Below are 25,088 nucleotides of genomic sequence, written 5' to 3' on the forward strand. Positions count from 1 at the left end.
CTGCTTGTTATAACTTTGTATGTGTTTCTATAACATATATGTAAGTCTCTTGAGAATCTGCATAAAGCACTAATTACAAGTCAGGTTCCTAAAAGGCCTTTCTCCCAGCAGACATGTTCACTTGTGAAAGCAGGAAGAGCACAGGTGTAATTAATTAGAATGATTACAGCTCTGCTCCATGTACTGTAGGTGTGCCAGTAAGCTATTCCCCTTGAGCCAGAGCACGCCATGACCCAGGAACTGAAGTATTAAACACAATGTACCCATAATTAGTGTTATCAATTACGCCTGCTCTATTTCTAATGTCAAAATGCTTGCCATGACACACTAATAATCATATGGTGCTGTGATTGTTGGATAAAATAGCCCAAGATACCATTACTTTAAGTCTGAGGAACTACATTTTGTCATACAAAGAAAAGAGGAAACATCTGAAGAAACAGGGCACTGTGCTGTATTCAAAGGTGCAGCTCGTAATTGGGAAATAGTAATATTGTAAATGTTTTGCCACAGGTGCATATTCATGCCCACCCAAAAAAGAAAAGAAAGTTAGTCACAAATATATCATTATACTTATAATTACGTACTTAAAGTTCATTTTCTAATTTCACTGTGAAATTTAAAATTGCATAAACCAACAACATTGTTACCGTTCTCGTGACAACTTTGTCTTTAGCAACTGCCAAGAGACTGTAGTGATTATACGACAGTGTACAGTATATGGATGAATAGCATTACCCACACTATTTACTATCGACACTGACACTGGGAGATTTATAAAACAAAGTTGTAGCTAGATAGGCTAAGTGTATAGGCTGGTGCTTTGTGTGTATTTGAGTTTTCAGGGGATCTACTTCCTCTCTAGGCCTGGTTAATTATGTTAATCTATGTGTAAGAATAAAGGAAAGTTTAAAATCTGGTGAGGAAGACAGGAAATATTGGAGTTTAGCTCGGGAAAATTATTCGAATAGTTCGTTAATAATTCAGACTTTAAATGATCAACTGGAGGTTAAAGGTAGGTTAGCTTCATATATTACTTTCCATTCAATTTTAAGAATTAAACATTACATTACAAAATGTTACTTAAAATATATCAGTGCCTTTTGTCAGTTTTCTGGCTCCACATTTATTACTGCCTACAGAACCTCTTAGCAGTTGTGTGCCTCCACATACCAGTCAAGATCAAGTTTACTTCCATGTCTGCACAGCATGTCATCACTTCTTCATTTTATCTGTCAGACATTTGTGTGAAAGGGTCATAATTAAAGTATGAATTCTGGCCACACTTTTATTTTTTTTAAGTGACCTTGACCTTTGACCTGTGCATTTTGGCTTATAACCACATATATCTAATCAGTTCATCCTTGAGTCTAAGAGGGTGTGTGTGCCATATTTAAAGAAAGTCCCTCCAGGCCTTTCTGAGATATTGCATTCAATGGGATGGACGGAAAGACAAACAGTAAACATAAAGCCTCCGGTCCCAGCTGTCACTGGCACGGAGGCGGAAAACACATTTTGAAAATAAACATATGGTAGCAATATGGGATTCACAGGGATGCAACACATCTCACACTATGCCTGTCATTCCAGGCCACTTCTCTGCTGACAGAAGTGTGTATTTTGGATGCTTGTCTATACTAGCGGAAGCAAGTCTGAATTAGCTGCTGAGCTATGAGGTGAGACACGTCCTGGAAGGATTAACACCTGGTGGCTAGGCTAACACCGCCACTAACTGAAAGAGGTCAGGACAACGAAGGCCATACCTCTGCGTGGTCCTGATTATTGTCATTCGCTATCTGAGAGTAATGCTATCCAGTGTCAACTCGTTTCTCAAATGACTGTGGCTGACTGTCCGTCCATTCCTGCACAGGCCTGTCTGAACACCCTGTGCAATCATCTTAGGAGGAAAGTCAGAAGATATGAATGTGGTTCCATAAAAACAAATGCCCAATAATGGCGAGAATGTTCATGGCAAATATGCAAATAAGCATGTTTAGTATCGATTTAGGACATATCTCTGAACCTTCAACCACAATAAATGTTTATCTGCGACCGAGCTTAGAGTAAACAACAACTTTGGCATCACTTCCTTTACATCTACAACTAGGAGCCCAACAACTTGTTGTCATTTTGTTATCATTGGCTCCTAGTCGAAGTGACAGCTGCCTCCAGACTGTCCCCACTTCCCCCTCCTCTACCCCCATGTCAGGGGACTTTATGCATGGTGTCATGGAGGGAGACGCGAGTCTGGGATTAGCTCATTAAGACGGTCGTCTTTGATCCCAGGTTATCTCTCCCATTTCCACGGCAACTTGATCATATCCTGGCCTCTTAAGACACACACGAGTGCACAAACCTACACAAGGGCGCATACACGCACACCCGGGCCCTAAAGCCCAAGAGAGCAGGGCCCAACAAAGATGTGAAGTGTAGATGTGCAGCAACAGCTAAACGTCGTGTCAGGTTTCTGGGGGCTCGTGCTAAATTTAACCCTGTGATCCTGCAGCAGGCAGAGGGGTTTAAATGCCAGCCTACAGTTGCTCCACACCAGTTGTTCTCCACACGTCTTCCACTCATCACAAACTCAGGCCAGGAAGAAGACAGGCGCACACACGTACATCCGACACACACTCTCCAGGCACAGAACCAAACACCACGTAGCGTAGAGCAGTCCAAGGGGAAGCAGGAATCTTTGTCCCCTTTCAGACCACAGCGTTGTCCAGCATGGAGCTTTTTGAGACCAACCCGTACTTCTACCCCGACCAGCGCTTCTACGAGGGAGGAGACAGCTACTTCCCCTCTCGCCTGCCTGGGGGGTACGACCAAACTTCCTACCAGGATAGGAACTCCATGATGGGCATGTGTGGGAGTCTGTCTGGGGGTGTTGGAGTTGGGGTGACAGGAACAGAGGACAAAGCCTCTCCAGACAGCATGTCCCCTCACTCCGAGCCCCACTGCCCGGGTCAGTGCCTGCCTTGGGCCTGTAAGCTGTGCAAAAGGAAGACGGTTACCATGGACCGTCGGAGAGCGGCCACAATGAGGGAGAAGAGGCGCCTGAAGAAGGTGAACGAGGCCTTTGAGGCTCTGAAGAGGAGCACCCTGATGAACCCAAACCAGAGGCTGCCCAAGGTGGAGATCCTGCGGAGCGCCATCCAGTACATCGAGAGGCTGCAGGCGCTGGTGTCTTCACTCAACCAGCAGGACACTGAGACAGGACAGCAGGGACTACACTACCGACCCAGCACCACCCTGCCCAGAGTGAGTACACCAGAGGAAGGAGGATGAAGCGGAAAGTCATGTTCATGAATGAGATGGGAGCCAAAATGAAAACAGAAAGAACAAATTGGCAAAATACACGAAGAGGCAGAAGGTGTTAGGATTACATTTAGATGAAGAGATACAGCACATAGATATATATTGGGAAAAAAGTTGGCTGTTGTGAGACTGCCTCTATCAGAATGGATCACTGTGGATGTTTTGAGACTTTGTGGGATATTTCCATGTATGTGTTCAGTCATAGTACAAACAGATACACTTCCTGTCATCATGTTGCATTCATTTAACATTTTTAAGATTATCATCCAGTCGATATGTGTCACACTGTAGTATATGTTCATTTTTTTGAAGGTTAAAGGAGATGATAATACCAAACTGAAAAGAGAGATGCTAATGGTTGGATCTCGTTTATCCTCTGCTGTATATACCAGCCCAGAAAAGTCATTATTTACATTTACCTCTGAGGGGTGTGTGTGTGTGGTATTGCATCGTAGTGTTTGTCTGGGGCGGGGTGTGTCGTGTCATAACACACAGTGACTGACAGCGACTTCTGCGTGTGCATCTCCATGGTAACAGGTGTCGTCGAGTGAGCCCAGTTCAGGCAGCACCTGCTGCAGCAGCCCCGAGTGGAGCAGCACTCCAGAGCAGTGCACGCAGAGCTACAGCAGCGAGGGTGAGTCCTGTTCACACACACTCTCATTACACAGAACAAACAGATCCATCTTGTCTCAGATACTAAAAGTGTGACTGGGTTGTTTTTTTCAGATCTCCTGAGTGCCGCTGACTCTCCGGAGCAGGGGAACATGCGCGCCCTGACCTCCATTGTGGACAGCATCACTGCAGCAGGCTCTTCGGTGGCCTTTTCTGTGGAACTTTCCAAGTAGACCCTCCAACACTGCGGACCCATAGGTGCACATCGAGCTACTGACAAAAAAAGATAATTGGCTAATCAAACTGATAACCGGTTCAATTTAATTTATTTTCCAGCTCTATTGATCTAAGTGTCTTATGCTAAAACTTTAAAATATATATTTTGTAATTGTTACTCTGCTGATCAATGGGTCTGCAAGCCAAACTGAATTCCTTCTTTTCTCAATGAGGCCTTATTCCCTTTATTCCCTGGCTTATCCGGCGGTCCAGACCTGTCTACCAGAGCCGCGGGAGCTTAGTCTAACTAGAGATTCAAGGACTTTACTGCATGAACCCAACAACTAGTTACTAGAGTGGACCTCTGTCAGGCGTACCTTCAGCATGATACAGTCGCAGAGGAGTGATAAAGCCTGGTTTTCTCCTTACTTAATTTAAGTCTTTCCTCTTTTCGAAATCTTTCCCTGATCTTTCATTCTTTTTGTGTGTGTTATGCTTAAAAAACCATGAGTTTATTTGTGGGGCCAATATGTACCATGGCAGTTTTGACCAAGATCTGCTTAATTTAAACTGGTTATGAATGCTAGTGATGTAAATACGTTCCCTTTTTCTACAGAGTGGTTTTGCCATTTTATTTTTTGCTAACTTATTTTTGACTTTTATAACTAAGATTGTTGTGTATTTGTAGATGTTCTGAAAGGGGATATTTTCCTGTTCAATTCTTGCAATAAAGACTGTTTTGAATACAATATTTGTCACTTTCCTAAGGTCATAATATCAGAGGTTTTAATTACAAAAAAGGTCTGTTGAGTCGCCTCTATCGCCAAAAGAGGTAGTTGCACAATGGTGTTCAAGCCCATGGCTCACTCATGAAAGCCCTCGGATGATTGTGGCGACATTCCCAGAAATTACAAGCGGTTAGTGACCGTTTTCAATCACCTGGCTGTGGTCGGTCTGCCAGGTTTTGGTAGGCGGAGCCATAGCAACAGACTCGCTGTTTATCTTCCTCGTGTTTGAAGCCGTACTGGTTTTGAAGGTTACTAAGGCAAAAAAAGGGTGATCACAAAAAATGACAAGGCTTCAAAAACTATTAAAAGTGTCCCCCCGATTCAGTGGGGCAAAAAAGGTATGTTTCCGTACATTTGAAGGGCGTAACAGTCCAGTCTTAAACAGGCTGAGTGACAGGTGCTAAGAAAATGGTGCTTATTGCTTTAGTAGAAAGAAAGGAGATCTTGGAGATTGTAACTTTAGTCAGCGGGATAGAAAGAAAACAACAACCAAAATATTTAAAAAACAGCTTTACTTATGTCTATATAGTGTCATAAATACAGTTCACTTTTTTAAATAGCCAAATAATAAAATCTTGATTTGTCAGCATTGTTTCACACCTGGAATAAAGACACAGTACTCATAGCTGCCACATAGCACATTACACCTTTTAGACACCTTGAAAAACTCTAAAATAAAAATAAATAAAAGATTGTACACCCATCCAGCGGTTCACTGGTTCATATGCTGTGTTCTCATTGGATGAGGAGTTGGTCAGCCGAGAGTACTGACTGCCCACTGGCACGTCTCCATGGCAACTAAATGGGGAGGTGACGGGACGGGGTTAGAGGAGTCCGTCACGTTGAGCAGTTTTACGTGTTTGTCATTGGCTGATGTTGAGCAGCAGTTTACAGTTTGATTTGAGAGAAAGTAAGGAATCAACAGAGAGGAGCTACAGTGTTCACACTACCCATCCACAGAGAAAAGTCATGGTCACATGGCTGGGGTCGGCCTTTCACACACAATTTCTCTTCAAGTCTCCGACAGAGAGACTTATTTGCCCACTCACACATACACACACACTCTTCATATTAAAGGATTCTCTCTATTCTAGGCTACATAGTGTCATACTGAAGGCGAGAGAGGCGAAAAGAGGAGAGGTAACAGCTACATAGTGTCAAAAGAGGAGGAGGAGGAGGAGGAGGAGGAGGAGGAGGAGGAGGAGGGAAAAGGAAAGAACAGGAGAAGAAGAGGCAAAGAGAGAAAAGTCTGGAATTGGACCCATGAACCTGTGAAGAGTCCTTGTAGAAACACACCGCCTCTTTAGTGAGACCCTCCCACTAACGATTCACACACTTACAGCAAAAGACACACAAAGGTCCGACACGGAGAGAAAGAAAGAGGAAGAGAAAGAGAACAGTCACTATCGAATACAGGGCATTGGGTTTCATACAGCAATTATATATTATTTTTCATATATATTTCCAATATATATATATAATATTTCTATAAAAAACATAAGTCATCCATTTTATGTACATAGACGATAAATGAGTAATACCTTGCATAACCGGTAGAGGGGCAAGGTGCAGTGGGATCTGCCATTTATACAAGTATTCATCATTCCCGAGTCCAAATCAATAACTTATCAGCTTTCTTTTAAATATTTTCTTTTTACACTAACCAACTTTTGTTTTGCCTTTGAGGCGATGACACTGGAAGATTGGTTTGGACTTGGCCATGTTGAGAGATTAGAACCAGGACAAGAACCCACAGCTGACACCAGGGGAGCAGGAGCACAACACCACAACAACAAGGCTACTGGGAGCACTGGGGTAAACTGGGAGAGACAGGGACGAGTCTCCTTTACAGCAGCGAGCGCAGCCAATGAGCACTCTCAAGAGTTCAAAGGTCAGAGTTGGCCTCTGTATTGCACGTGTCCGAAGGAGAGGTGAGAGGTGAAAGATGGGAGGCGAGGCCGGGCGACAAGAGGGGTGAAGACCCTTCCCCAGTGGCACCCGGGACTCCCTCTCCAGATTTGGCATATCACTCTCAAAAGGCCGCAAGCATGTGTCCATATAGGTAATGAGAATGCACTGGATAGAGAAAAAAAGACAAGGACAGTAAGAAGGAATGAAAGAACGTGAGAGAAAGATTTAATGTTTGCTTTGACCGTTTATAGTAAGATTGGAAATCTTAATTACATTGCTGGAAGCCGATTAATGCCAAAAATCTATATCTTATATATATAATTCAATAAATCGTATAGCAGCAATCAATATAAGGTTTTGCGCAGTTATTAAAGATATAATAAAAATCCTTTTATCAATTTGATTAATATGCCAAATATTTTCTTGATTAATTTTGTTTGAGAAGCAACAGAGCTTTTTGAGACCAATCCTAACTTCTTCCCCTTGATTTTTACTTGAAAGATACATTATTAATGATTAATAGTTATTAGGAATAGATAGATAAACTAATCATTGCAGCTTTAATACCATGTAGCAATAAAAACACTGCACATGCTAATAGTGTATAGTGGAATTACTGAGATGAACACCAGGGCTGAGCAGTAATTCAGAATGACCGTTTATAGACTTTGAACAAACCTATATCCTGTAAAATCATGATTGTGTGTAAAAACTCACATATTTCATCGTCAAAAATCAGTACATAAGCCTGCGTCAGTAAAGTTAGTGTTCCTGCGTCATGCCAGACCGCTGGGCAATGCTGGTTAAAAGCACACTAACCTTTACGCTTAGCAGTTTGAGAAAGTGTTTTGTTAGCTTACCTGTTAGCACTAGCGCTCCTGTTAGTAAGCAGACAGAAGTTAGCATGAGTAGGTCCGCACGGCCGAGGGGTCGAGTCTCGGTGAGGCCGGTGGCGGAGCTTGAGCAGATGTGGCACAGAGAGTTGGACAGAGAGGAACCAGCATGCAGTTAGTCAGTCAGGACAGGTGCAAAGAAGCACAACATAGCAAAAATAAATGAGGTAGAGGAGCTGTTAGTATTGTAACACACCTTCAGACTGGAGCTGTTTCTTGGGCATCAAGTTCACAGAGGGCGGCATGGACATCGACGGCATGTGGAAGCCAGCAGGCAGCGTTTCCATGGAGCCCGCCATCATGCCCATCCCCACCCCTCCCTCACGCGCCCGAAACCTCTTGCGCCACGATGGAGAGCGTCGAAAAGACTTGTCATCTCCGCTCTACAGGGAAAGGGAGAAAGGCAAGGTCAAGCATTCCAACCTTTTTCAACAATATTTGATGAAAGCAGCAGCTTGAGAGGTCACCTCCTCTAGTCGACGGTCGGTCCCCAAGGCTAACAGGTTGTTGAACTCCCTCTCCAGTACCTGCCGTGCCTGAAAAAAAGCACACACAACCTCTGTGAGACAGAGACGCTGTAAGCGTATCAAAGAGGGTCAGTAATGAGCACGAGCTAATGGCAACATGTCAATGAAAGCTCTTGAAGTACCTTCATGTTTTTAGTTGATCAGTACTTATGAAACCTCTGGGCAAGTAATCTGAAGCCTTTGACAGCGATTGAAAACAACTGAGGCCTCTTTATCAGAGAACGACTGATACAGAATCTGAGGCCGAAGGAAGAGTTGGCAGCATGAGGCCAGCACTGAGAAGAAATGCTGACTGCACACAAACTGCAGAGTCACCAAAAGATAAATCAACCAATCTCATAAAAACAACTGTGACTGTTGGAAGATGGACTGGTTGCAGAAAGCCCAACAGGCAGCCATAAGGTTACAGTCCTGGGAATTAGAAGTGTTGAATGGGAAGCAGGGTAAAGAGTGCTAAATCAAAGACCAGGATTGAGTACGCAGTTTTCACTTCCATCTCTAAGTCAAGAGGCTTTTTGGTTAGAGGCCGGAAATAATGTCAGAGGTTAACACAAACATTTTGTTCTATGAAATAAAATATGTCTAAAAACAACCCCATCATCTTTACATTTTTAGATTTAAAAGTGGGTGTTGATAAGTGTTTAATGAGACTACGAAACTTCATTGCGCTTAAAACAAGTCTTCTTTTAGCTTAGTGGTGGTTAGTTGACAATTCTGGTGCAATTACGCTTAGAAATTGGTGAAGATTATCCTGTTAAAAAAATGTGATTCATAAACTCTTGTCCCCCACAGAGATCATTTTCTACAATTATCAAAAATAGAATTGCTAAAAAATCCAACAGACTTTATTGTCAAGGAACCTGGACAATGCTAACTTTCTTGTGGGACTACACAAATCATTACAGCTGTCTATTGTCATTGAAATGTAACTATTTATCATATTGGTATATTTCTTAAACATTTGAAATGATTTTTGAATCACTTTCTAACTGCATGTTGAGTGTCAACAGTGTTCCTGTATAACCACCTGTGTGTTCTGCATAGGGATCTGCAGGATGAGTGCGAGGCTGCTGTAGTCAAAGGTCTCGTCCAGAGAGAGGAGAGCTCCGTGGATGCCGCTCTCCAAAAGGTTGCCGTTATACTCCCTCAAACCAATGGACAGGACCCAATGGATCACCTGCTCATTGGTCCACACCAACACATCTAAAGAAAAGAGAGGGGCTAATACTCAAGGTATAATAATGTTTATACAATGTCAGCACACATTATTATCAGCAAATCAGAGCAAATTCTATTAGAGTGAAGGAGCTAGAAAGAGAAAGAGAGAGACACATAAAGAGATAATGTTCATGTCCACATGGTGTCAACTCACTGGCACACTCCCTTTGTTCATAAAGCACAGCTGTCATCCAGCTTTCCAAGTTGGAACAGGCGGTGTTTGTGCATGTCTGTGTCGTTGTGTGTGTGTCTATGTGTGTGTGCGTAAACAGGGCAGGACTCTGATTTTAAATGACAGCTGAGTCAAGTTCATGAACAGAACTCAAGGTCAAAAGGGCAAGAGCGCTAGATAGATCTAAGTGTTTGTGTGTGTGTGTGTGTGTGTGTGTGTGTGTGTGCGTGCGTGCGTGTGTGTGTGTGTGTGTGTGTGTGGACCACTCTTGGTATGTGGAGCTTTGGATCATACGATTGTAGGCTTGCTTCAGCTGGCGTTTTGACAGTATGTGGTGCAGCTGTTTCAATGCTTAGGCCAAATGGACAATATCAGGCCAAGCCACTAGGTGGTACTCTGGCCCGATGAGACTGTGGATGTTTGCGATCCTTTGCACTGTGTTTGAATTTGTATAAGTGTGTCTGCTTGCATTTGTGTCACTGTTTGTAACAGTGTGTTTGTAAAATGTACCTTTCATCTCGTGTTGGCTGTCCTCTCTCCGGCGATCCAGTTCTTTCCTGTCATAATTGAGTCTCTTCAAGCACATAATCCCATACTGCAGACTAGCCCTGGTATACACACACACACGCACGCACACACACGAACATAGAAATACACACAAACATGAAGGAGCAAACAAGCTCACACACAAACATAGAAAAAGCACAAGCACATCATTAGCCTTCTCATCTCCATTGCTAATGTGTCCAGTTAGCAGATGAAAGGGAAGCTGATCAAACGGCTGCTCAGCTACAGACCTATGGAAGCTGTCCACCATCTTGAGGTGGCTCCTAAGGTCCTTCTTGGTCAGGTGGTCCAGCATGCGTGCGTCAACCAGACACTCCATGAAGTAGGAGCGGTACTGAGGCAGGCCGAGGCTGGGCAGCCATTCATTCCCTATCCACTCATGATTCATGTCGCCATACGCCAGAGTCTACAGGGAGAGGAGGACATCAAGTTACTTGTTTGTGAAACAGGAGAAGAGAGACTACTCTCTTTCAATATGTATTGTAAATATGTATATGGATGTGGGACTGTTGTACATAAAAAACAATATGCTTTGATGCTAAAAGCTACTGAAGTGGTAACACAGCCATTGCTTTAGAAAAGCTTTGACAGGAAAAGCACAGGTGTGAATTATAACATTGGAAACACTTTCTATTTTGGTGTTGCAGGTCAAGGTATACACTTCTTTTTCAGCACGATTGACATACATTTCCTTGGGGTTCTCTTTGTTTTTAACAGAACATTATCACTACTGGATAGGACATTAAAACATGAGCACCTCATCATTTTAAAGGCCTTGCACAGTGGGTGCTTTCAGTCATTCCCTCTCATTGGACCTCTGTTCAGATTTATGTTGGAAGTCACATAACTCTATGCACCAATAGGACCGTTTCACAGACGACATTTAGCCGTGTCAGAATAGGAAGACACGGCTTAAATCAATGAAATGAAAGACGGCTTAATGCCATTTAGTTGCTTCCGTTTCATTGTCAAGGTCAACATGTGCGCTGTGAAAATGTCCCCCTTAAAATACAAAAGCATTTAATATAAGCCAATGACCGTTCTCACTGCACAGATTCGTTTTAAAGTTGATCAAGCACTGTTTGTTCAAATGTTTGTACACATATTACATTTAAAGTTTATTAAGCACAGTTTGTACACATTTGCTGCCCTGAAAATAGCTCTTATCAGGTAGAAAATGTCTGTGTGAGGTGAAGTGACTACGTAGGGTTTTTTAACACGGATAAAACACACAACTGCCAAAATGTAGAAGGATTGCAATATGTCTCTATCAAACAAAGTGATCAGCGTTTGTCCTGATTAAAGGCTCAGTTCACTGGAGAAAAAAAACATAATGACTAAGATAAATAGAATTTGGCCAACATTAAAACTGTTTTGGTTTCCGACCAATATTTTGTCTCCTCTGCTGCCTCTGTTTCCACTTTGCTGTGTGCAGAGCCTAATATTGACTGAGTTGGCGGCTCTCTCTTATTTAAATAACACATTTGAGTGTATCTGTGTGTGTGTGTGTGTGTGTGTGTGTGTGTGTGTGTGTGTGTGTGTGTGTGTGTGGCCTAGCATTACTATACTTGTGAGGACCTAAATCTGTTTACACAGTCACGTGTGGGGACTCGCCTCCCTTATGGGGACAAAATGGAGGGAATCATTCATCTTAGGGTGAAGTCTTGGTTAAGTTTAGGGTAAGGGTAAGGTTAAGGGTAAGGGTTAGGGTTAGGCATATGTTGGTTATGGTTAAGGTTAGGATAAGTCTCCAGGAAATGCATGTAAGTCAATGTAATGTCCCCTGAAGTGATGTATACATGTTATGTGTGTGTGTGTGTGTGCGCGTGTAGAGTTTGTGGAGATAGATGTTGGCATACCAGCGACCTCACCTGTGCCCAGCTGCCCTCCTCATTGTCCTGAGTGGCAGCATGGTTAGAGACAATAACAAGTTCAGAGAGAGAGAGAGGGGATACCTAAAGATACACGTATTGCACATTCAGGAAATACACCCACACAAAAAATGCAGTTAACCTTTATTGCACATCTCCAAAACTCATATCAATAAGTAATCGGTTATAACAGTTAAATCCGACGACCACATACAAATACCAGTACGAGCACAATAATGCGTCAGTGTGTGATATTGTGTGTATATAAAGGGGTCTTCTGGGAGATGACATGTGTGTCACGGTGGGGACAGTGTGAGGGTGAGAGAGTGTTGGATGGGGGGGATGGGAGGGGAGCACCCAGATGGTACTGACCGCTTTAGTGGAGGAAGCCAGGTTCTCCATCTCTTCATGAGTCACCCACACATTTCCGGAGGACTGCTCAGAGGACGAAAACACACACCCGAACACACACATGCGTACAAAAGCAAATGTGTATTTTCACACAAACCGTCCCCCATGTGCACACACACCCGCAAAGACACACACACACACACACACACACACACACACACACACACACACACACACACACACACACACACACACACACACACACACACACACACACACACACACACACACACACACACACACACACACACACACACACACACACACACACACACACACACACACACACACACACACACACACACACACACACACACACACACACACACACACACACACACAGACAAACATTGTGTTGAGTGATGCCAAGGGAGGGAGTGTATTTCAGGCAGGTAGCTTGTAGCTATATGTGGCACTTTGTGTGTGTGTCTGTTTCCCACAGATCCACATGCAATTTATGGCAGCGGCAGAGTCTGTGGTCTGAACAAAAAAAAGCAACACAGAGTGAAGAGTCCTCACCCCAGGGTGCAGAGTGAAGCTGACAGTGGAGGATGTGTTGAGTGTTTTGTGTAGGGGAATGTGATCATATTCACAATCTTTGGATTACATTTTTGTGTAACTCCATGTGCTCATTTATTTTATAGCTGTTTGTGTATGCAGATGTTTATTTGATCATATCATTTTACCGTTCTGGAGGTAAGGGGTGCAGAGGGGCTGGTGAGGGAAACCATTTCCTGGATGGCCAAGCGCAGTTTGAGTCGGTGCAGAGGGTTGCTGATGCCAATCTCCCTCTGAATCTCTGTGTCAGACAGAGCTGACATCACGGCTCCGCTCTTCACGTTGGCACGACACGCTGCCACATACCACGCTGGCATTCCCACCCACAGCTAGTGAGAGTCATCAAGATATTCAACGTCACCAATATTGTCACCATAAAAGGTCAGATAGAAAGGGGAAGGGGCTGCGGATCAGGCTGTGATGACTGTATTTATCTTACTTATTAGATGTAGTAGCATAATACCTGACATAAAGAAAGCAAGACAGAGGCAGGTTTTGTAAAAATGTATGGTTAGTAGATATAAGCAGATTGGAGGAGTACCTCTAGCCAGGAGACGACAGTAGGGCCGTCCCAATGAGCAAATGGCAGGCCTCTTTTCCTGGCGTCTTCCAGAAGCTCGTGTCTAACAAGAGAAGTGAGACACAAGAGAGAAAGCGTTTGGTGAACATAACTAAATTAACAAAAACACAGAAAGAAAGGATGCTTTTACTTTTTCTTCATCCTGCGATCCCTCTCAGCCTGCGTGCCCAGTTTTCCCAAAGTCATAGTGTCACCGATGCCCATGTCAAAGTCTGGAAAACAGCGCAACAGTGTTCAATTGTATCTCTACACACAAAACACACATTGTCTGAATGTCGGCTTGACTATGGGAAACCGTTAGTATTATGAAATGTACCTGTTAAGGCCGGTAGAGGCTGAACCTCCCTGCACACAGCAGCAGTCTGCTCCATTCGACCCTTCTCCTTCTTCCCAAACAGTCGGCCAATAGATGACTTGATGCCTTTCTTCTGCTTGCTGCAAACAGTTAAAACAGATAAAGTTGTATAACGCTAAAATCTTCCAAATGTGTTGTTAAAAAGTGGACACACAAAATAATATATGTGTGTGTGTGTGTGTGTGTGTGTGTACCCTCTGCCGTCCTCTAGACTGCCGGTGAACTGGGCGAAATTGGTTTCTAGCCGTAAACTTCGGGGGGACGAGGGGGGCGATGTCTCACACTTGATAGTAGCTTTGTCCACTTCAACCGGAGACTAGAAGAGTCAGACAAGAAACTCAGCTCAGTCAAAAGAGCCACAGTTGGACAAAAAAAACTTCAGCTGTATTTGCAAACTCACCGCTACTTTCCTGCGGTGTTTCCTCAAGTCGCTTGGCTGTAAAAAACAAAACAACATCCAGTTACTGATACATCTTTTTGATTACAATGAACACACCGCTGTATGACATGCAGAGCTCTGACCAGAGTCATGATGCCTAGGTGGTGGCTGGCGTTGCGCGAGTGGTGTTTAGGTGTGGAGTGGCCACTGGTGGGGGGGGAGGAGGAGGATGCCAGGGACTGGGCGGTGGCGGAGGTGGGCAGCGCCCGGGGTCGCAGCGTCACGTTGAGGCCGTCCATGCTGCCACTGTTCACACGAGACTCAATCTCGTCAGAGCGCAGGTCTGCTGACTCCCTCTCCACCTGGATCATCCTGCACACACACATTCACAGTTAACAGACATCCCATCTCTTTAACTACACCCCTTGCATTTCTGTGATAATGAATGAATACGTATAACACTACTTATGTGGAATAAAATGTATTTTCTATGTTTGTGTTTTTTTATCTCCAATTGTTAAATTATTGAACGCATATTTCTTTGGAGCAATAATTATTTTTCTATTGTATTTTGATAATGTTACTTTGTATGTCTGGATTCATCCTATAATTGTTAATGTTTCCAATAATCATGATTATTATTCTTTTTTTTAAGTGTTTTTATTAATAATGATTGGTTTGGATTTTTAATTGTCACTTGTAGAAATTGTATTTTTTATATTAAACTATTCTTGAGAAATACTGCATTTTTAAAAATATCTATTTATAGCAGTATTTCTTTCTCCCAGCGAGTCTGGCTCCTCTGCAGCATAATCAGCATGTATTTGCATCTCCTCACCAGAAGCATATTCTGAGGTGTCACACGAGGACCTTTATTACTGTAAACTGCAATAAACAGCATCCTCTTCCAGCAGCAATCAAACTGAAGAATGAAGAGTCGTATCGACGTGCTATCATCCTGATCTAATGCCACTATCAGCTGTTGGCCGTCTTTATATTGCTGCAGTATCAACATTTCCCTTTTCTTGTAATTATTAGTTGTACTATCTTGAATACTTCGTTCTCCCTTTATCTGTATCCTGTTTCTCGCTGCTGCACTGACCCACTTTCCCCATGGGGATCATGAAACTGTCATGTGCTGTAATATAATATATCTGTGCTTTGTCACCTTATCTCTTCATTGATAGCATCGAGCTGCTCCTGCAGCATGAGAGCCAGAGTCTGAGCGTCAGATTGCCCGCTGGGGGAAAGCAGGGTGGAGCTGACGTCATCATCCATGTCAGACTCTGCCTCGATGTCGCTGCCGAGGAGGTGGCTGACGCTGCCGCGGAGAGACGGGTAGTCCTGTTCAAACACAGCGCACACCTGGAAAAACAAACACATGTGAGCTTTAACATCTGTAGATGAAGTCCCCGTCTTAGATACACCTACACTACATTGATCATGACTACATGTAATAATGCATACATTTAAAAATAGACATAAGGTAGGAAATATGTGGCCAGATGTGAGAAGACATGGATGAATAGGAAACTTACATCAGACAGCATGTCCATGGCAGCAGGTGAAAGAGAGACAGAGAGACAGAGAGGTTAGTAGAGAATGGCAAGTTAGGTAGCCAAGCACTTATTAGCAAAGCGGACATGAACTTAGATAAAGCATGTGGTTAGAAGAAGAATAGTTCACACATGATCTTATGTAAGTCATCTGATTAGTGTATGTGTATGTGAGGAAGTGCAGGGTTGTTTTGGCCTGATAAAGACATCAGTAACACCTTGTTTGGGTCGTCTCTCAGCGCTGACATTCTGCCCTTCTGAGCCCTCCTGATCACAGTTGTGCTGTAGTGGCCATCTTGGCCCTCCACCACAGAGAAGCGAAGGTCGCTGGCACTTCCAAGGTGAGACCTGAGATAATCACACAACAGCTTTCCATCAATAATGTACACAGAGGCATTGTTCAGAGTGTGTATATGAGAGAGCATGCTAAGAAGTGGACTGTGTGTGTGTGTGTGTGTGTGTGTGTGTGTGTGTGTGTGTGTGTGTGTGTGTGTGTGTGTGTGTGTGTGTGTGTGTGTGTGTACCGAGAGTGAGACACATCTCCAAACGCTCCACTGCGGCGTTTCAAGTGGTCGATTTCATTTCTCAACTTCTCAATCTCTCCAATCAGCCGCTCCTGAGGGAGAGATGGACATTGTGGGCCATTTATTCAAATTTCCTTCTTAAAGTGTAACTTAAGCAAAACTCCACTCCACTGCATTATTTTTATGAAAGGGGGGAGGGGGGGCTGAACCAGGAGTTGCTCAATTATAGAACATATCCTCGCCTCTGATCAGAGGGTCTTAAAATACATTTCTGATATACATTTCAAGTACCAACCAGTCAAATGTATTTTAGAATTGGTCTTGCAAGATTCAGGGTTCATTTATTCTCAAATAATTGGATCAAGGGATAAGAAAGCTATTGAAAGAAAATGAGCCGTTTAACTTAAATAAATGCTACTTTTTAATTAAAATATAAGAAAATAAAACGAGGAGTGTCCCACTCGTACAGGGCAGTATTACAATGCTGCATTGGTTTGGAGTAACTGGAGATACTGGAGATACTACTTTTCAATGATTAGTTCATTCATTTGAGTCGTACTGACCCGGGTGTGGTGGAATTCTTCAAGCTGTTTCTGGCAGTTCTCAAGATCCTGAATGAGGGAGTTCTAGACAAAGGAAACCATGAAAGAGCGTCAAAACAAATCTGTGTTACCAAGTACAACATATGCTGCACTGTATATTCATTTATTCTGAGAGGCAATAAGATCTGCAATATGAGCTGCTGCTCAGATGAATGTATGTTCACAGGCCTTGCCTTGTCCTCCAGGGCAGCCATGCGTTCTTTCAAATGGAGCTGCAGTCTCTCGTTGGACTCGGTGAGCAGACGATCCACGGTGTCAGACAGGCGCTTGTTGTGCTCCTCATTCATCTTCTCTCTCTGACGAGCCTGGTGAGAGAACCAGACGAGGGGGCGGAATGACTTCAACAAATGCTCTCTTTTGACACAGACTCCATTTGGATGTATTTATGCAGCTAATCAAGCATGGATTAAAGGATAAAGGATGTATTTAGCCCTAGATCAGCTGCCAGGTATAGGTCCTCTTGGCCAACAAAGGAACTCACAGCCAGAATGATTTAATTACAGTAATTTACGTGACGATGAAAAAGAGTTAAACGCCTTCCCTTACATGAGAAGTGCTGGGCTTAAATATGCATTCCACAGTCATTCTAATCAAATTAACACACACTTACACACATATGTACCTCAAAAAGCCCTTCTGACTAAATATAACAAATGATAATAAATGATATCACACAGGAAGTGAAAGAAATTTGCCTTGCGTGAATTATTCAGTCTAAAGATAGCAGCCAATCAGTGTTGTGGGGCGGTCAGTTGCAGCAAGAAATGTGTACTCAGTTCAAATTCATGCAACAATGCACCGGGAAAATGGAGAGCTCTTCACATGTGTGTCCATCCTGTGTGTGTGTGTGTGTGTGTGTGTGTGTGTGTGTGTGTGTGTGTGTTACGTTACATATATGCATGAAGGAGCACAGAGCCATGAGTCAAGGCATCCAACTAATGTGAAGCATCAGCTCACACACACAGAGAGGTCAGAGAATCCCTGCAGGGCTGGTGCACGCGCACACACACACACACATGCACACACACACACACACACACACACACACACACACACACACACACACACACACACACACACACACACACACACACACACACACACACACACACACACACACACACACACACACACACACACACACACACACACACACACACACACACACACACACCCTTCCCAGTTCTTGGTTCTTCTCCTCCAGTTGTGACTCCAGCTGTCTGAGCCGCTCCTCCACGTTGCCATGGCGCTCCTCAGCCTGCAGGGGGAGACACTTACATGAAGGACAACTGCCACAATAAGCTCTGTTACTGTGCTCAATGTCCACCTGCATAAATGCTTTGTGTATGTAAATAACTGATGCTCATCTTATTGTATCAGCATCCTTTGACTATGGTTTCTACATCTTTCTACAGCTGTGTGTGTGTGTGTGTGTGTGTGTGTGTGTGTGTGTGTGTGTGTGTGTGTGTGTGTGTGTGTGTGTGTGTGTGTGTGAGACTGTGTGTGTGTGTATTGCCTTGGAAAGTGCAGCCACTCGTTGTGCCAGTTCAGCTTCCACCTCTGGCAGCGTCTCAGCCTTCCTCATGGTCTGAGCCAGCCTCTGCTCTGCCATCTCCAGCATCTCCTGCAACTGACGGACCTTCTCCTCGCTCTGACACACACACACACACACACACACACACACACACACACACACACACACACACACACACACACACACACACACACACACACACACACACACACACACACACACACACACACACACACACACACACACACACACACACACACACACACACACACACACACACACACACACACACACACACACACACACACACACACACACACACACACACACGCAAAGAAACAAGAGGGACATTAGTGCAATCACGAGAGGTTTAATCAGTGCAGTGCAGCCAGTGAGTAGAAAGGGCACAAGGCATGGGGCACAAGTGGAGGATGTTTTTCTTGAATCCATGTGGATCTAAACGCAGAGTGACCCTGAACTACACATGAACCTTTCAGCAGGATGTTTCTAATGCTGCCTCACATAAGGACTACAATATTCTTCAATTCCTTATATACATTGAAGTCCTTTTCAAGAACTGAAATATTAAATTGTTGAGATACAGAAAGAGGGAGCACATATGCCTGAATTCCTATCTCACACAACTCCATTGTTGTGTCACTTAACAACACATTTGGACTACAACACATCCTAGGAAGCCTGACCCTAGCAGAATAATGACATGGCACATTTTCTAAATAGGATTTAGTCCTTAATGTCAGGCTTCGTTAACTGATTTGTGAAAAAGCCGCTCACTGTGTTGTTGTTTTGACACTGGTTCCCTGTGTAGTGTGGCTGGTGGATGGTGTGTGTGTGTGTGTGTGTGTGTGTGTGTGTGTGTTACCTGGTGGTGCAGCGAGTCCTTGGTGGCCAGTTCATTCTCCAGTTTGTCGTTGAGGTCGTGGATGTGTGTGGTCTCCCGCTGAGCAGCCAGGTAGCGTTTCTCTAGCGTTGTTATCCTCTCCTCCATATCCTCCCTCTGTGGGTGCAGAGACACAATAACAAAACAAATTGGGAAACCATAAGAGACAAGCCTACTACAACAAGTATGGCCAAAAGACATACCAAGTGAACTTTATCTCTAGATGTATGACTTAATTTCCCTCTTTTACAATTTATGATACACACATAAGCCTTCATAGTATGATGGAATGTTGAAGTTAGTATACAAGACATGTTTAAATTAGTAACATGTATGTCACTTAATGAAGAGAGCAGCAACAATTCCTTTCCCCTGAGAAATGTCCACATTTTCATTTTTGTATTCTGTGGAAAAAGTGACTATTGACAGCTGTCACTTTACACCTGTATTATAGCCTGAAAGCATCTGCACTAACAGATAATACTTATAGTTATTTTGCTTTACCATCAAGCATTAAAATCATTTTCCAAAACTCTTATCACATGTTTTGCTTTTTTAAATAATTTAGCATGTCAATAGTTACTAGTGTAAAACGCAATAACACAATAATGCCATTTCTCTGCAATAGTAAGAAATGCAAGTGAATATTATATGGTTTAAATAATGACGATATTTAATATATAGTCTAATTTTAGAACCATGTTTTTCCACACGAAACAGTAGAGTGTAACATCTGTGTGTCTGTAACCTGCTGTTCTCGGTTCTTGCACGCTGCCTTTGCTCTCACCTCTCTCTGTTCCCTATGTTGTTTGATTGACAGTTCCTCGCTGCGGCACAGTTCTCTGCGTGCATTTGTGAGCTCTGCCTCGAGATCGGCCATGCGACCGCTGAGAGTGGCAGAGTGCTCGCGGCTCTGGACCAGCTCCTTGTTGGTCCGCTCCAGCAGCTCCTGAAGTTCGGACACCCGGCTGCCTTCATCGTGGGCGTCTATGGAGCCGTTGGGCAGTCTCTGTAAGGTGGACACACTGAATGAATTGCAAAATATGCACCTTCTCTCAAAACATTATATAATGAATAAGAGCCACATAAAAGTGTGCCCACTATGAGAGGAGATTATTGAAAGTTGTTCGATAGAGTTGGATGACCTAGATTTGAAAGTGATGAATGTTATGCATACAAGAGTGGGTTGTGTGAGGTTAGGCTGCCATGTTGTTGTTTTGAAGTTGTTTCTCTTCACATCTCAAAGTGCAGTTAATTCCAGGGCCTTAATTAAACAAACCTTCGGGGACGAATATTCAGACAGGCAAAACAGTGGGCAGCCAAAGTTAGTGGGACCCCCCCTCCCCCACGTTCCCTCATGTTCCACTTTTGCCTGCTCATGAATACCTTATAGAAACATAAACATACACAGAAACACTGCGGGGGAATAGCGCTGAATGGACTGAGGCTGTGTAATAAAAACACCTGGTGGTTTGTGCAATTGTGCATAATTCCAGTGTGGCTATAGAAACGCTCATTAAATGTACTCCTAAGGACTGGAAATAGCATGGTACAGACGGACAATGTGTAGCTGACATCAGGTACAACATGTGCCTAAGGTGGTTTTAGTTACGGTTCCTGCTGAAAAAGACATCTGAATTAAAATACCCTCTAATTGCAACATCCCGGGGCAGTGACTGTCAGCAGGGCAGCAGGCGCTGCAGATAAATGTCCGGACAGAGTGTGTGTTCACACAGCTCACACTCTAGGACATCTAAACTACACTCTTCCTGCAAAATATTGCACTTTAGTCAATTCTTTCTTCATCCCTCACTCGTCTTCTCTCATACTGTCTTAATGGTAGATATTGATTATTCCTTTAATAGGACTACTGTATTGACACTGCTTTTGTAGCTTTCTATATCCTCAGACCAGAGAAAAGGAGCCACAGTAAGAGGGTCTTGTTCTGCTCTTCATGGGCTGCTGGCCTTTTCAGAGGAGGGCGATTTCCATCAAGATACAAACAGGCCCTGCTGTTTAATCACAGGGAGGTTGGTTACTCCCTGAGGATGGACTCAGACACAGTTACATAATGGGTGCTCCTTTCAGGGCTGGCCTCAAAACATGGAGGAATGGGCTTGAATAAAGCGCACGAAGAGTCTAAATGCTATTAGAAATACAAGAACGTTGATGGAAGATTCATAAAACATTTAGCTTCACTAGCCTAACGTGTGTATGTGTGTGTGTTAATAGTTGTGTTCATGTGTGGCGGAAAGACAGAAATATGATGAAAAGGCAACTACTGACAGCCAGGCAGAATAGTTTAGGCTGATATAAGATAAAGCACAGAGCAGAAAAACAATCACACAGCAAGGAAGACCTTCCATGTAGGTTTGGATCCATCTGTTCGCTCCAATGAGTCACCATCCTTCCTTTGTCTCACCGTGTTTAACTGCAATGTGAATTAACAAGAAAAACACACAATGAGCAAACTCACACATTTACTGTCTATGAATCCAAGAACAAAACGTAGTTCATTAACTGGAAGCCTGGCTTTCTGGCTGCCAGCATGCTCCAGACATGACATATTTCACATAACTATAAATGTGAATTATGCTCAGAATAGAGGAGGGAGGGGGGCTTCTGTGGGGGTCTGCTCCTCTTATAACACTGTGAGATCAGCGGCAGCTTTGACTTTACATCTTACATAACCCACTGGGAGTCTGCTTTAACTGAGCCTGCTGTGAATATTACAATTATTTGTTATCTTTATAATGATGTCTTTAATGACATGTTTTAATAAAATACGACAGAAAGATGTGGGTGCTTTGTGTCACCCAGTGCAACACTTGAAGCATAGATCAAATCAGACTGGAGGCCTCAACAGATGTCTACAAGGGACCGAACAGATGTTTCACTCACCAATAACCACACACAGTCACGGACACACACAGTCACACACACACACACACACACACACACACACACACACACACACACACACACACACACACACACACACACACACACACACACACACACACACACACACACACACACACACACCACACACACACACACACACACACACACACACACACACACACACACACACACACACACACACACACACACACACACACACACACACACGATTGTTCACACACATCCACACGATTGTTCACACACATCCACACACTTTACCTCTTGTGTGCTAGCTGTTAGCTGTCCCTCCAGAGAGGACACCCTCTCCAGAGCCACCCGAAGCCTTTCACGTACCTGCAAACACACCAAGAACACACACATCGAGACAAAGTCCAAACCCTTGAGGATACACACACAGACTTATGTAGAAGCACAATCCTGGGCATGATTTAGAAACATTTAGAAACAACATAATATCTCTCAGTTTTCCATCTACTCCCATTTGTGACTTCATTTGCTGTGTGCTGTCAATGCTAACTCAAGACTTCCTCCATGTGTTTCACATTAAAAAAAACTCATGATGTGCTGAGTTCTATGAACAGCTCTACTAAACCAAACTGATCAGATTTCTGAAGGAGGACAGCAAGTCTATTGATAGAGTAGGAGTCACATGTCATCAAAACACCAAATAATGCAATGTGTGTATGTTTGTGTATATATCCACCTTTTCATCCAGAGCCTTGTGGTGTTCAAACAGCGACTTCAGAGCTTTGAGGACCTCCACCTCACTGGAGACTCCAGATGGTGGGGGTGCCTGTCTCTTCACCACTGTCATCCTCAGACTGCGTTCGTGACGAGACACCAGACACTCCAGGTGCTCCAACAGCAGCTACAACACACACACACACACACACACACACACACACACACACACACACACACACACACACACACACACACACACACACACACACACACACACACACACACACACACACACACACACACACACACACACACACACACACACACACACACACACACACACACACACACACACACACACATGAATGCATGCAACCAGCAAAGATCATTTTAATATCGAGATAAGAAACATTGTTGGTTTTAATCAGCATCACAACACACACATACCCTGGTGTTGTTCCTTTCAGCTTTGAGCTCAGATATTTCTTCCTCCTTCTCAAGCAGCTGCTCCCGGCATATGTTCAGCTCCTTCGTCAGGGTGGCAAACTCCTACAACACACACACACACACACACACACACACACACACACACACACACACACACACACACACACACACACACACACACACACACACACACACACACACACACACACACACACACACACACACACACACACACACACACACACACACACACACACACACACACACACACACACACACACACACACACACACACACACACACACACACGCACACACACACACAGGTTAAAACTGTATCAGTGATCAACATAACGGGCTCTAGTTTTGTGAAACTGAGCACTTATGCATCTCTAATCTAAGGGTGCATACACATCTGGGCGGGGCTGACAGGGATTTGTTGTCAGGGTGGCACAAGCACACTCTTTGACTAATACCTCATTCACACCAACGGTGTTTCAGGGCCGGTTCGGAGCTGGAGCTTGCAAAGCACCGGGTTTTCCTCTTCACACCGCAGCGGAGCAGCCTCTTAGCTCCGGAATCCGGTTCGTTTCAAGCACCAAAAAATTGTCCGGCCAGAGCAAAAGCACCACATACGTCACGCTTACGTCGAGGCGGGGGCAGGGGCGGGATCAACTCCTGAACAACAACAAAAAGCCGCCGTTTTATCCAGTTTGTACACAACGATGGAGAAACTTAATAAGCAGCAGTGGTCCATTGAAGAGACCAGCTACCTACTGGGAATCTGGTCTTCCGAAGAGGTACAGAGGAAGCTGGAGCACAATTGTTGTTGTTGTCGGTGTAAGCAGTCACGCAAACGGTTACGTCATGACGCAAACGATGACGCAATGACGCAGCACCAGTCGGACTCTGGGCGGTGTGAAAAGAGCCGGAGCTAAACCGAAGAACCGGTTCTGAACCTGAAAAGCTCTAGCACGGAGCTTGAACCGGAGTTGCGTTGGTGTGAATGAAGTAACAGAGACGCACAGGATGCTAGGACCTGCAGGAGGAATACTTTATCAGCAGGTGAGGTGAGGACAGGCTTAAATAATGGACAGTTCAGGCTGGCTTCTCCTAAAAGAACATTTGTTGTCCAAGGGAAGCTGTCTGGGGAAAAGCTCTCTGTCCACCTGCGATAAGAGGAGAGGACCGACTGTGCTATCGGATCTGCATAAATACAACCTCAGCTCTGCCCACCTCAGTGTCCGCCTATAGTCTTTTTGGGAGACATAACATTACAGTAGCAAGTGCAAAAAGAAGTGGCGGTGTGTCTAAGTAGGCAAATGGTCAAGATCTAATTTACACTTGTGCAAAGTACAACAGAAAAAGGGTCAGGGTTTTGACTTCGCTGGTTCTAAGACATATCCACAGTGTGTTAACTGTGATTAAAGGACAACAATACAGCCTTAATGTGACAAAACTATGCAAATTACATTGGACATGATGTAATTGTAGAAGAAAAATCAACAGCCTGTGACTTCTATTCCTATACCAAACATGCAGC

At 43.9% G+C, this 25,088-nt stretch overlaps 2 protein-coding genes across 13 annotated transcripts in view; one reads left to right on the plus strand and one right to left on the minus strand.

Moving 5' to 3' along the window:
• Positions 1-2,543: 2,543 nt before the first annotated feature.
• myog (myogenin) lies at positions 2,544-4,862 on the plus strand. The gene is made up of 3 exons (XM_034083361.1): positions 2,544-3,258; positions 3,853-3,949; positions 4,042-4,862. The coding sequence occupies exons 1-3, from the start codon at positions 2,725-2,727 to the stop codon at positions 4,158-4,160; spliced, it is 750 nt and encodes a 249-aa protein (XP_033939252.1). The 5' UTR covers positions 2,544-2,724; the 3' UTR covers positions 4,161-4,862.
• A 564-nt stretch (positions 4,863-5,426) lies between these two features.
• Positions 5,427-25,088, minus strand: part of ppfia4 (PTPRF interacting protein alpha 4) — a 61,435-nt gene continuing 41,773 nt past the window's right edge. For 2 of the 12 annotated variants that reach the window (XM_034083250.2, XM_034083249.2), the window contains exons 3-31: positions 23,547-23,648; positions 23,119-23,283; positions 22,674-22,748; positions 21,850-21,921; positions 20,278-20,499; positions 19,473-19,607; positions 18,572-18,706; positions 18,230-18,313; positions 17,229-17,360; positions 17,017-17,079; positions 16,454-16,545; positions 16,148-16,277; positions 15,542-15,738; positions 14,517-14,745; positions 14,395-14,430; positions 14,189-14,310; positions 13,956-14,074; positions 13,770-13,851; positions 13,601-13,682; positions 13,188-13,388; positions 12,463-12,525; positions 12,079-12,174; positions 10,450-10,625; positions 10,163-10,260; positions 9,290-9,465; positions 8,203-8,271; positions 7,932-8,118; positions 7,703-7,800; positions 5,427-7,007 (exon numbers count right to left, since the gene is read on the minus strand). In XM_034083250.2, the coding sequence (XP_033939141.1) occupies positions 7,742-7,800; positions 7,932-8,118; positions 8,203-8,271; positions 9,290-9,465; positions 10,163-10,260; positions 10,450-10,625; positions 12,079-12,174; positions 12,463-12,525; positions 13,188-13,388; positions 13,601-13,682; positions 13,770-13,851; positions 13,956-14,074; positions 14,189-14,310; positions 14,395-14,430; positions 14,517-14,745; positions 15,542-15,738; positions 16,148-16,277; positions 16,454-16,545; positions 17,017-17,079; positions 17,229-17,360; positions 18,230-18,313; positions 18,572-18,706; positions 19,473-19,607; positions 20,278-20,499; positions 21,850-21,921; positions 22,674-22,748; positions 23,119-23,283; positions 23,547-23,648 (3,399 nt within the window). In that variant the 3' untranslated portion in view covers positions 5,427-7,007; positions 7,703-7,741. The remainder of the gene's footprint in view (positions 7,008-7,702; positions 7,801-7,931; positions 8,119-8,202; positions 8,272-9,289; positions 9,466-10,162; positions 10,261-10,449; positions 10,626-12,078; positions 12,175-12,462; positions 12,526-13,187; positions 13,389-13,600; positions 13,683-13,769; positions 13,852-13,955; positions 14,075-14,188; positions 14,311-14,394; positions 14,431-14,516; positions 14,746-15,541; positions 15,739-16,147; positions 16,278-16,453; positions 16,546-17,016; positions 17,080-17,228; positions 17,361-18,229; positions 18,314-18,571; positions 18,707-19,472; positions 19,608-20,277; positions 20,500-21,849; positions 21,922-22,673; positions 22,749-23,118; positions 23,284-23,546; positions 23,649-25,088) is intronic. The other 10 variants (XM_034083259.2, XM_034083253.2, XM_034083255.2 and 7 more) reach the window with 10 other exon arrangements.

The sequence above is a fragment of the Pseudochaenichthys georgianus genome, chromosome 5 (genome assembly GCF_902827115.2).
Source record: "Pseudochaenichthys georgianus chromosome 5, fPseGeo1.2, whole genome shotgun sequence".
NCBI classification, from domain to species: Eukaryota; Metazoa; Chordata; class Actinopteri; order Perciformes; family Channichthyidae; genus Pseudochaenichthys; species Pseudochaenichthys georgianus.